Source organism: Tursiops truncatus, chromosome 19 (genome assembly GCF_011762595.2).
Source record: "Tursiops truncatus isolate mTurTru1 chromosome 19, mTurTru1.mat.Y, whole genome shotgun sequence".
Taxonomy (NCBI): domain Eukaryota; kingdom Metazoa; phylum Chordata; class Mammalia; order Artiodactyla; family Delphinidae; genus Tursiops; species Tursiops truncatus.
In genome coordinates this window covers 30735383-30747073 of record NC_047052.1, presented here as the reverse complement: position 1 = coordinate 30747073, position 11691 = coordinate 30735383, and the positions used below count along the sequence as shown (strand labels likewise).

General features: G+C 35.4%; 1 protein-coding gene across 14 annotated transcripts in view; it reads left to right on the top strand.

Annotated features, from left to right (window-relative positions):
- The window catches only part of CHD9 (chromodomain helicase DNA binding protein 9), a 244096-nt gene that overhangs the window by 224340 nt on the left and 8065 nt on the right, over nucleotides 1-11691 (top strand). For 13 of the 14 annotated variants that reach the window (XM_073795587.1, XM_019932510.3, XM_019932504.3 and 10 more), the window contains 4 exons: nucleotides 108-276; nucleotides 4759-4898; nucleotides 5208-5429; nucleotides 10264-10392. In XM_073795587.1, coding sequence (XP_073651688.1) covers nucleotides 108-276; nucleotides 4759-4898; nucleotides 5208-5429; nucleotides 10264-10392 — 660 coding nt within the window. The remainder of the gene's footprint in view (nucleotides 1-107; nucleotides 277-4758; nucleotides 4899-5207; nucleotides 5430-10263; nucleotides 10393-11691) is intronic. The other variant, XM_019932515.3, reaches the window with a different exon arrangement.

Here is an 11691-nt window from a genome sequence, read left to right as displayed (position 1 = left end):
CTTTTCAGGGTTTTTAACCTCACTTTTTCTAAGTAAAAGATTTCTCTCAATATACTACGAGTTTTTTTTTAATCATTTCTTTCTTATTAATGGTGTTTGTTTAACAGGAAGGTGGTTTGAAGTTGACATTTCAGAAGCAAGGGCTTGCTCAGAGAAGGCCATTGGACAGTGAAGATGGTGCTCTAGGGCAGCAGCAGTACCTCACTCGACTTCGGGACCTTCAAGGTGCGTCAGAGACCAGCCTCGCCAGTTTTCCAAAATCCATGCCAATATCAGGTGAATATGCTAGTAATCATTGCCTCAGCATGCAAAATCATTTGCAAATCCTTTTTTACTTACTCATAGGATACTTACGAGAACCAGATTGTTACTACTTTAAACAGCCCTCCTATTATTAGAAAGCTCTAATTGTCACAAAATTTCTTCTTATTTGGAAGCAAACTTTGCCTGCAATTGGTTCTTCTCAGTGACTGAAGTTCTGTCTTCAAAGGCCTCAGAGAATTAACCTAGTCCTATGTCTGCATGATAATCTTAACATTCAGAAAACAATGATCATATCTCCCCTTGGGACGATATTTTGTACTAACCTTTTGACTATTTGAATCAACAAGTATTTATTGAATACTGAACTGGTGCCCTGTGTTCTGTGCTCTCTAGGCACTGAGGAATCCATCCATAAGCAGTTTTTTTATTTTGTTGATGTATCTAGTTGTACTTTAATTCTTTCTGTGTCCCTCTTAAAGTATGCTGTCAAGAACTGATAATTCTAGTTAAGAGCAGCTGAGTCTTAAAATGTATGGACCACAGCATACTAATCGTAAAAAATGTAACTTTTCAATTAAAAGCAGGTAAGTGACTGGAATTTCCTTTATACCTCCATATACATAAGGCTAAGGACTCTATTTCAGTATTCTACTAAATTCGTTTGCCATACAATAACTTGTAAACATTTCAGAACTCCTGTGCCTGTGTACAATGTGTGGAATTGCTGAAGTTTGGGAAAATAGTGCTTTATTATAGGTGTTAAATTGATTGCTGTTTCCAGTTGCTGCTCTTACCGCTTTCTAATTATAAATTATAATTAAATTATAAATTAGAGTCATCAGACTTACTTTTGTCTCTTATGGTTTCATTAACCATTCAGTGTAAGTCTCCAATTACTGGACTTTCAGACACATATGAATGAGCCACAGTTCTCTTACTGAAGTATAAATCCCCCAAATTGTGATTTACAATGGCAAGGAGCTCTTTTTTTCGTGAGAAAATGGGAAGAGATGGGGAAGATAAGCTCTGGGCTTTTTTGCCCAACCTAAGTGGGTTTAATAATACCACTGCTTGTACCTTGATAAGTCCGTAACTCTATAAAGTGGGATTGATACATCTATCATCTGAACATTTTACTGCTATTGCAGCTGAAGATTTTACAGTCTTTGCCTATAAGTAATTCTTTGGTAAATAATACTGTTTTAATAGTATCAATAGTAATTATAACACTAATTTGCACCTATACCAAATATTAAAAAGCCTCAAAAACATTAAAACTAGATAGAATTATCTTAGAATTGTATCTCATCCATCTTGATAATTGCAAATGTGAAATCTGTTTTTGTTTTTGGCCGTGCCATGTGGCATGTGGGATCTTAGTTCCCCAGTGGGGGATTGATCCCTTGCCCCCTGCATTGGGAGATCCGAGTCTTAACCGCTGGACCACCAGAGAAGTCCCTGTAAATGTGAAATCTAGCTCTGTCTTCCTACATGACTCTTAGGAAACCTGCTAACATTTTTTAACCTTTTCTTGTTCGCGAAGTGAGGAGTTGGGGTCAACGGAGAGGTAGCATTGTTAGGTGGATTAAATAATATATGTAAAGTGACTAGTATGGAAATTGGCACATAATTAGATGCTAAACAGATGTTAAAATTAGGTTTTAGAATTAGATGCTCAACAACTGGTATTATAATTCTTCATATTAAGCCCTTTTTATGTTTGTATGGGCACCCCCGAATTTTATCTAAAAGCTTTGAGTGAAGATACGTCATATAATGTAAATTAATTAATGAAGGACAGTAAAACAGCATAAATTATAAGAGGACAAAACTAAAGAGCCTATTCCAGAAATCACCTGGAATAGTACACAAAAGATGGTAGAGCCAAACAGCCTGGATTTGAATTCTGTCATTTAACACTGTTGTGACATTGGGCCTGAGACATAATGTTTCTGATCACATTTATAAAATGGGCTTAATACCTCTGTGTTTTGTTTGTTTTGTTTTTGGTAATTTAAGAAAACATTTGTAAAACCTAGTCCAGAATATGGCACCTAGTAGGCATTCAATAGAAAGAAGGTATTTTTAATATTGTTGTAATTACAAATCTAAGATAAAGACAACACAGGCTTTATAGAGTAGACTAGGTTAAATTTTCCATTTTGGATTCTAGGTTAAAATAAATCAGTAATGTTTATTAAAATCACTCTCAAAAAGAAGTCAAGGTAGCTGGGTTTGTTGTTGATTTAAAAAATGAAAGAAGTCAAGGGAGTATATAATTTGCCAAATTGGGTATGTTTACAAATGATCAAGTAGGATTTCTTTATAAATACATAATTTGGTGTGTTATACTAATGTTTTTCCATAGATAATTGTATTAAGTACTTTTCTTTTTATATAGCACTGGGATAGCAGTAAAGGGAAAGTGAAAGAAACTTAAGACAGTCTCTGCCTTTCAGTTGCTTGGTAGACTAGACCCACATGTTAAAATATTAGACAATACGTTAAAAACAAGATAATATATCTTGCTACACAGCATTATAGTTAATAAATATTGGAAAAGAGAGAAGTCACTGCTGTCTAGAGACTTAGGCAGAGTCCTGTGGAAGAGGCAGAATTGAACAGAATTTATAAGAGGAAGATTAGATAATGGTTTTTCTGGAAAATGACATTGAGAGAGAGTCAGGGAATAGCGTGAACCAGAGACTTGATGTTGGGAAAATTGTATGGTTTTAGGATAAGACTGACCTAGCTACTGTTTAAATTCTTACTGGAGAGATATTTGTATAAGGTCAGAGACTGCTTAGCAAAGGTAAATCTAGATTATGGGCAGCATCAAAAAGTGAGCTGGGGAGGGGATTGGGTTGGTGGTCAGGCAGGAATGAGGCTTGATGTAAGGCATTTCATTCATACTAGAATAGGAAGCCATGAGAAGTTCTTATAAAACAGAATAGTACTTTTAAAAGTAATATTTTAGGAAAGTTATTCTATTATTACAGTTAAAATGTACTATAGTGAAAGTATTTTCAAATATTCATAATATTTTGTTAATCTGATTTTAATGAAATAATGAAAGCTGTTCTTTTTTAATAATGTTATGTCACATTCCTCAGTGCTTTCATATGCAAAAATAATTTTTACTCATTGTAATTAGTTATTCCTTACTAATTATGAATTAAGGTATTTTTTGTAACTGAGATGTGAGGAGAGTGATTTCCATAAGATTACACAGCCAACCAAAGGGAAATGTCTTTTAGGGACACACAGGACTTGGTCAAAAATTCTCCTTGAATGATTGAAAATGCATTTCTCGCTACAAACTGTGAACCATTTTAAGCAAACATCTCATTATTAATATTTTCTTTTATAAGAGTGTTCTAGATTACGTACTCTTTAAGGACAGGAACTGTGTCTTACCTTTGAATCATCATAGTGCTTTGTACATAGCTGTTTGATAAATGTGTATTTATTTATTAGGAAAAAAATGAATGCGTGGTACTGTTTCATTCATACCTCTTACAAACATTTTTTAGTGAGTGCCTACTGAAATGAAGAGTGAGAAGCGTCAGTTTAATTTGGCAAGAAACAGTGGTGGTCTTAAAGAAAATACCTTAAATAGGCTGGGGCAGGAGTGGACTGTGGGAATTGAGGAGTGAGGTTGTCATGAGAAAGGGGAGCATAATAGCAACCAACTTTTCAAAAGTTTTGAAAGTTATGAAAAAGCTGAAAGAAGTTTATTTTTTATTTGAGTTGGGCCATGTTTTTAAGTTGATAAGAATCTAATGTAGAGTAAGATATTTTGGCACAAAAAAACAAAGATAAATGATAAAACAAACTTTTAGAAAAAGTAGGGATTAATGGGTTCAAAAAAGGGGGAAAGGTTTGTCTTGTACATGAGAAAGGCATGGTTCTTCCTCGAAAAGGGGACAAAAGAAAAGACGTGTGACTATCCAGGGGAAAAATTTGAGGAGACAAGTCAAAACTTGAAAGAGACCTAGATTACAATTCTCCTGGTTTTTAAATGAGAAATGAGGTGGTATTTTTAATCCAAGAATTGCTTGATTTTGTCTGACTGCTTGTAAAATAAGAACTAAATTTCTATGCATTTTTTTAAATAAACTTTTTCTTTGATCATGAGTATCATTACAAGCATTAATTATTTATTTTATTCTATTTTATTGGAGTATAGTTAATTTACAATGTTATATTAATTTCTGCTATACAACAAAGTGATTCAGTTATACATATATATACATTCTTTTTCATATTCTTTTCCATTATGGTTTATCACAGCATACTGAATATAGTTCCCTGTGCTATACAGTAGGACCTTGTTGTTTATCCATTCTCTATATAATAGTTTGTATCTGCTAATCTCAAACTCCCACTCCATCCCTCCCCAACCCCCGCAAAATGTCTATGTATTTAGAAAAGTAATTACGTTTAATTTAAGAACTAGATTTTTATCACTCTTTTGCATTTTTAATTTGTTAGGTACTCCCATTCAGTCAACCCTTGGTGCCAATGGAGTTTTATTAGACAACCAGCCTGTAGTCAAAAAAAGGCGGGGAAGGAGGAAGAATGTAGAAGGTGTTGACATCCTCTTTTTCAACAGAAATAAACCACCTAATCATGTAAGTAAAGTAATGCTTAAAAACTACTGATCCTTGAGTCCAAAATTCAATTCTCGTAAATATACATATTGCTGTTTGTGAATGTTTTGTAGAATAATAAAGATAAGTAGAAAATTAGGAGTATATAGCTTTAGATTGTATCTCAGTAGAATCCAGCACTGGCTAAGATTCATGAAAATTTTAAATTTGAAAGATTTAGCTGACCTTTAAACAACTTTTTTTTTCCTCTTCAAAAAGAATTGCTTCATTGGACCAAAATCAGAATGCTAAAGCATGGAAATAAAATTGTCATTTGATGTTTTTCTACAGGTTACTTTAGGCTTAACCACCTCACAGATTTCTACAGGGATAAATCCAGCACTATCCTATACTCAACCTCAAGGAATTCCTGATACAGAAAGTCCCGTTCCAGTTATTAATCTTAAAGATGGGACAAGACTTGCAGGCGATGATGCACCGAAGAGAAAGGATTTGGAAAAATGGCTTAAGGAGCACCCAGGTTATGTGGAAGATTTAGGAGCTTTTATTCCTGTAGGTGATGCCTTATAAAACTTGGTATATTTTACTTCTATGATTGGTCACACCTATAATGATGAAGCATAAATTCTCACCCACTTATGTGTTCTGCCCAAGATTTAGGAAAATTAGCAGAAAAAAATAATGACTATCTTTCGATACAATACAATATCATTTTCCATTTTTCCATTCTGCATTCAATAAGTGTTTAAGTAATAAAAATCACCTCTCACATACAGAGTACTATCATAGACCCAATGAATATTGTAAAGTTACAAAACTTGCAATCTTTTCCCACAAATAGTTTGTTTTAAAATAATAAAAATAATAATAGCAAACATTTATTGAGACTTAGCTGTGTGCTTGGCTTTATACTTAGCATGGATTACCTAATTTAACACCCCCTAACTTTATCAGAATGGCATCATTATAACTTTATAAAGAAATGGAAATACTGAAATTTTAAATATTGGGTTGGCCAAAAAGTGCCTTCGGTTTTTAAGTAAAAATAAAAGACACATTTTTCATTTTCACCAAGAACTTTATTTAACAACATATTCACCATTTTGTTCCACTACCTTCTGCCATTTTTCAGGCAACTTCATAATTCCATCTTCCCAAAACTTTTTATCTTGTTGAGCAAAGAACTCTTCCAGGTGCCTTTTATAGTCTTCCAAGGAATTGAAGTTTTTTCCATTAAGAGAATTTTGTAAAGACCAAAATAAATGGCAATCTGAAGATGCAATGTCTGGTGAATATGGTGGATGAATCAGAACTTCCCAGCCAAGCTGCAACAGTTTTTGCCTGGTCATCAAAGAAACATGCGGTCTTGCGTTATCCTGATGGAAGGTTATGTGCTTTCTGTTGACTAATTCCGAACACTTTTCATTGAGTGCTGCTTTCAGTTGGTCTAACTGGGAGCAGTACTTGTTGGAATTAATCGTTTGGTTTTCCAGAAGGAGCTCATAATAGAGGACTCCCTTCCAATCCCACCATATACACAGTATCACCTTCTTTGGATGAAGACCAGCCTTTGGTGTGGTTAGTGGTGGTTCATTTCGCTTGCCCTACGATCTCTTCTGTTCCACATTGTTGTACAGTATCCATTTTTCATCTCCTGTCACAATTTGTTTTAAAAACGGAACGTTTTCATTACGTTTAAGTAGAGAATCACATGCGGAAATACGATCAAGAAGGGTTTTTTCTGCTTAACTTACATGGAACCCAAACATCAAAGCGATTCACATAACCAAGCTGGTGTAAATGATTTTCAACACTTGATTTGGATATTTTGAGTATGTCCGCTGTCTCCCGCGTGGTATAATGTTGATTGTTCTCAGTTAATGTCTCAATTTGATCACTATCAATTTCAACTGGTCTACCCGACCATGGAGCACCATCCAGCGAGAAATCTCCGGCACGAAACTTCGCAAACCACTTTTGACACGTTCGATCACTCACAGCCCTTTCTCCATATACTGCACAAATATGTTTTTGTGTTTCGGTTGTGTTTTTACCTTTCTTGAAATAATAAAGCTTAATATGCCGAAAATGTTGCTTTTTTTCTTCCACCTTCAGTATTAAAATGGCTACGCAAAAATTCACCAATTTTGATAAGTTTTTTTTTAAATGCACGCTGATATGACAGCTGTCACAATACAGTCTAACGAAATTGTTTCGAATGAAGTTAAAGACAACTAAGTGCTACTAGAGCCATCTTATGGAAAACACCAAATGAACCTTTTGACCAACCCAATAAATAGTGCAAGGCCACACAGCTAATAAGTCTTAAATCCACTGTTCAAACTGCTACACTTAAGATCTCATAAGAATACACCTTCTGGTTCTTGTCAGATGCATGGTTTATATTAGTCAAAGAGGAGAACAGATATATTAATATGCATTTTTCTTATCCTCTGAAATACTTTCTACTCACTACCTTATGGGCATATGTCTTTCTTACTCATAGAAATCTATTATTTAAGTTTGTAATGCTTTACTGTCAGATGCTGATGTACCAAATTTTGTATCAGTCTCCCTTGATGTTTCTATATATTTTAGAAGGTAAAAGAGTAATGGCATATCCTCTATACAATGAAGTTAGTGGGTTTGTTCTATCTGCTTCCATTATGAAGATTAATTGGATAACCCATTGAAGTCGTCCCCTACCCCATGAACTTCTTAAGGGCTGTCCTATTCACCTTGTATCCCCAGGACTTAGCACGTAATTCCTGCTACAGGGGATGGTATCTAGTTCCTTGTAAATATTTACTGAGTCAGTGATTTAAAAAATTAAAAATGAAAGTCTTTTGGAGACTAAAAAGTGCTATATAAAGGTAAAGTGATTGTTATTTTATTAACAAAAAAATTCATTACCTTATTTTTTCATGCAAAAGAACCACAGAAGCTCCAGTCCCTAGAATGTGACTGTAATATATATTTTTATATACTTGTCTCTGTAATATATATTTAGTTTAATATTTTACATTGCTATTGTCGTCCTCAAGAGATAACCTGGTAGTCTAAAATAGGGAGCCTCAGTCTTAGCTTTTGAATGCCTTTCATATCCCTAATTTTTTCAAAAGATGCCACAAATTCTCAAATAAACTTTCTGTTAATTCTTTTGATTTAAAAAAAAAAGCACCAAATAAAGCTCTTGTAATTATGAGGGGAAGGGTTGTCAGTAAGGTGAGCAATCATAAAATGAGTATTGCAATTCTAAAAATAATGAGAATTGTTAGTTTAACCCTATACTTATTAACATGTTAGAAAATACCATTTATTCAGTCAGTAAATTTTTATTGAGCAACTATTATGTGCTAGTTACTATTTAAAGGGATTTAGGATAAAACAGTGAACAATATAAAGTTCTTGCCCTCATGGCAGTTATACTCTAGTCTCTGAAGATTGTCATACCTTTCTCTTTCCACTGCAAAGGAATCTTTATTACTTTTTTTTTTAACTTATAGGAGTTCATCGTTTTCCCTGCAAATAAACCTTTTGTCCTAATTTTTATATAACTTTATTATTAAGATTTTAAAACATTGTTATAAGTAGCATTTGTTGGAGTACAGAATACAAGATAACAACTGGTATGATTTCCAAGGGCACTTTACATTAATGGTATATTGGATCTCACACTTTGCTGTGGTATCTCTACAACAAAATGATCATAACGTGGTATATGTACTATATCAGTGGTATGTATAAACTGCCATGGAAACTGATAAAAGAATAATTACTCTGCCCAAGCAGAGTATCTGGGAAAAGATAGAAAATAGAGCTGACATGACTGGTGGATGATAAAAGAATAAGTAGGCATTTGACCAGGTTAATACTGGTCAAATGCCTACTTATTCTAGGCAGGATAAGAGGAGGATACTCTAGGCATTATAGAACAATTATGAAGAGAGTCTAAAAAGGATATAGTCATAAAACAGTGACTAGTCTGATATTCCAGAGTATGTGAGGGAATGAGTGGGGTAATAGTAATTGGATAGAAAAGATGAATTCAGTCCAGGCTGTGATGGGACTGGTATGCCATGCTGAAGAGTTTGAGCTTTAGTCTGTTGGAATTTGTAATTGTTTAGAAATGACTACAGACATCAAGCCTTACTTTGTTAACAGTTGTTAACAGAGGTAAGCAGCATGGTTTGATAGAGTTTTTATTGCCACCTGCTAGCTGCATGACCTTGAGGAAGGTATCTTCTCTGAGCCTTGATTCCCATTTGTAAAATAAGAATAATATCTTTGGGGGACTTCCCTGGTGGTCGAGTGGTGAAGACTCTGCTCCCAACGCAGGGCGGCCCGCGTTTGATCCCTGGTCGGGGAACTAAGATCCCACATACCGCAACTAGAGAGCCTGCGTACCGCAGCTACTGAGCCCGTGTGCTGTACAGCCCACCCGCGCACTCTAGAGCCTGCACGCCGCAATGAAGACCCAGAGCAGCCAAAATAAATGAATACATTTTTTTAGAAAAGAATAATATCTTTGAGTATTGTGAGGATTATGTGAAAAGAGATAAGAAAGTTTATTAGTGAGATGAAGAGAAATGAAAGCCACTAGTACACATATAAATGCTATCAGAGCACTGAGAAAATCTGATGTTTCACGTGAAATTCATCAGGAGAAAATGTAAAGAGGAAGCTCTTCCAGCATTATTGATAACTCCTTCAAATAACACTCTAGAAATACAGTGATCTTTGAGGGCATTTAAGGAAAGAACTAGCAATGTCCTCCTCATTTCAGGAGCCTACTTTCATACAGAAAGATAATACTGATCATTATTAATAATTGCCTTGAATAATTTTTCAAATATATAATTTGAGGAAAAGGTTCATGTAACATTGTCTTATTCAGCATTTTTATTAATAAATATAAAAATATTTAAACCTTAAATATTTTTAACATATAGCTATGGGGTAAATTCTTTAATATGATATATTGAAGATATGTGATAGAATATATATGATATAATATAAATCTTCAATATGTAATATACACAGTTGACCCTTGGACAGTATGGTTGTCAGAAGTACTGATGCATGCCACCCCCACAGCCAAAAATTTGAGTATGACTTTACAGTTAGCCCTCCGTGTCCTCAGTTCCGCATCCCTGGGTGCAGTCAGCCATGGATCGTGTAGTCCTGTAGTACGTATTTATTGAAGAAAATCCACATATGAGTGAGCCTGCACATTTCAGACCCATGCTATTCAAGGGTCAACTGTATTAATATATCTTATCTGTAACGTATCTTCAATTTTATATGACTAAATTTCTTGGATCAGCCTATTTGTACTAGTTGCACAGTTAGATTTTCAAGCCATTCCTTTGTCCATGTATTTTAGAGAATGCAGCTCCATGAGGGGAGACCCAAGCAAAAAAGGCATCGTTGCAGAAACCCCAATAAACTAGATGTGAATAGTCTCACTGGAGAAGAACGTGTTCAGCTGATTAACAGAAGAAATGCCAGAAAGGTATTTATATATTTGTTGTTAATTTTTCATGTTGATTCACTGCTTAAGAGATCTCTAGAACACTACTTCATTATGCAGTATTTTCTAACAGACCTGGTTGGGTTAAATGTAGAAGATTTGTGGGAAAAGACATGGACTACAATTTTATGCAGTCTAATTTCAAATCCCACATCTTTGTCTAAGCTGTTGAATGAAATAAGCAAGTTAGTTTACATTATCTGTGCCTAAGCAGTGGCCCTGAGCAAGAGCACTACATGTAAGTCAGTGGTTCTCAAAAGGGGGCACTTTGTCCTCCAGGTGACGTTTAGCAACGTCTGGAAACATCTTCGGTAGTCACAACTTTGGAGTAAGGAGGTGGGTGTTGGGGAGGTGGTGAGCAGGGGAAGGATGCTAGTGGCATCTAGTGGATAGAGGCCCGGAATGCTGCTACACCTCCTGCAGCACAGGGGCCAACCCCTACAACACCAGTCCAAAATGTCTGTAGTGCAAAAGTCGAGAAACTGTTGAAAAGGGGACACTATTCTCATCATGGCCATTATAGATTTATATATTTATCACGTGATTTTCCATCATTTGGCTGTTAAGTGCCTCGTTCTATCAAAATGGGCATATTACATAATTTTCTGATAGATGGAAATAAAATGTCTTAAACAAAGGTACCTTATACACTAATAGTATCCCTGTGTTTACCTTCTTGCTTTATTGATTGATGAATGGTAACAGTCAGGTTTTTCCAAAGTCTATTTCTGAACCAAATGTGGCTCAACATTTGTTTTCCCAAATTGTGTCTGTTTTATGTTTGGATTGGTATATGTCTCTTTTACCTCCTAAAGTAAATGATAGAACACTTGTGGCACCCTTTTGTAAGTTCATAGCTTTGACATTTTTATTGTTTTCTATTCTGATGAGCAAGCAACAAAATAAGTAAGAAAGAAGAAATGGCCTCAGAGTAAAAACAGCAAATTTCTCATTGAGTTCCTTCACTCACAAATTAAATTACCCTACATAGGTCACATTAATTCCCTAGTTCTGTCTTGCTCTCTATTAAATGACCTCACTGCTAGTATAAAAATACCTGAACTCGGGCTTCCCTGGTGGCGCGGTGGTTAAGAATCCGCCTGCCAATGCAGAGGACACAGGTTCGAGCCCTGGTCTGGGAAGATCCCACATGCCGCGGAGCAACTAGCCCCGTGAGTCACAATTACTGAGCCTGCGCGTCTGGAGCTTGTGCTCCGCAATGGGAGAGGCCGCGATAGTGAGAGGCCCGCGCACCGCGATGAGGAGTGGCTCCCACTTGCC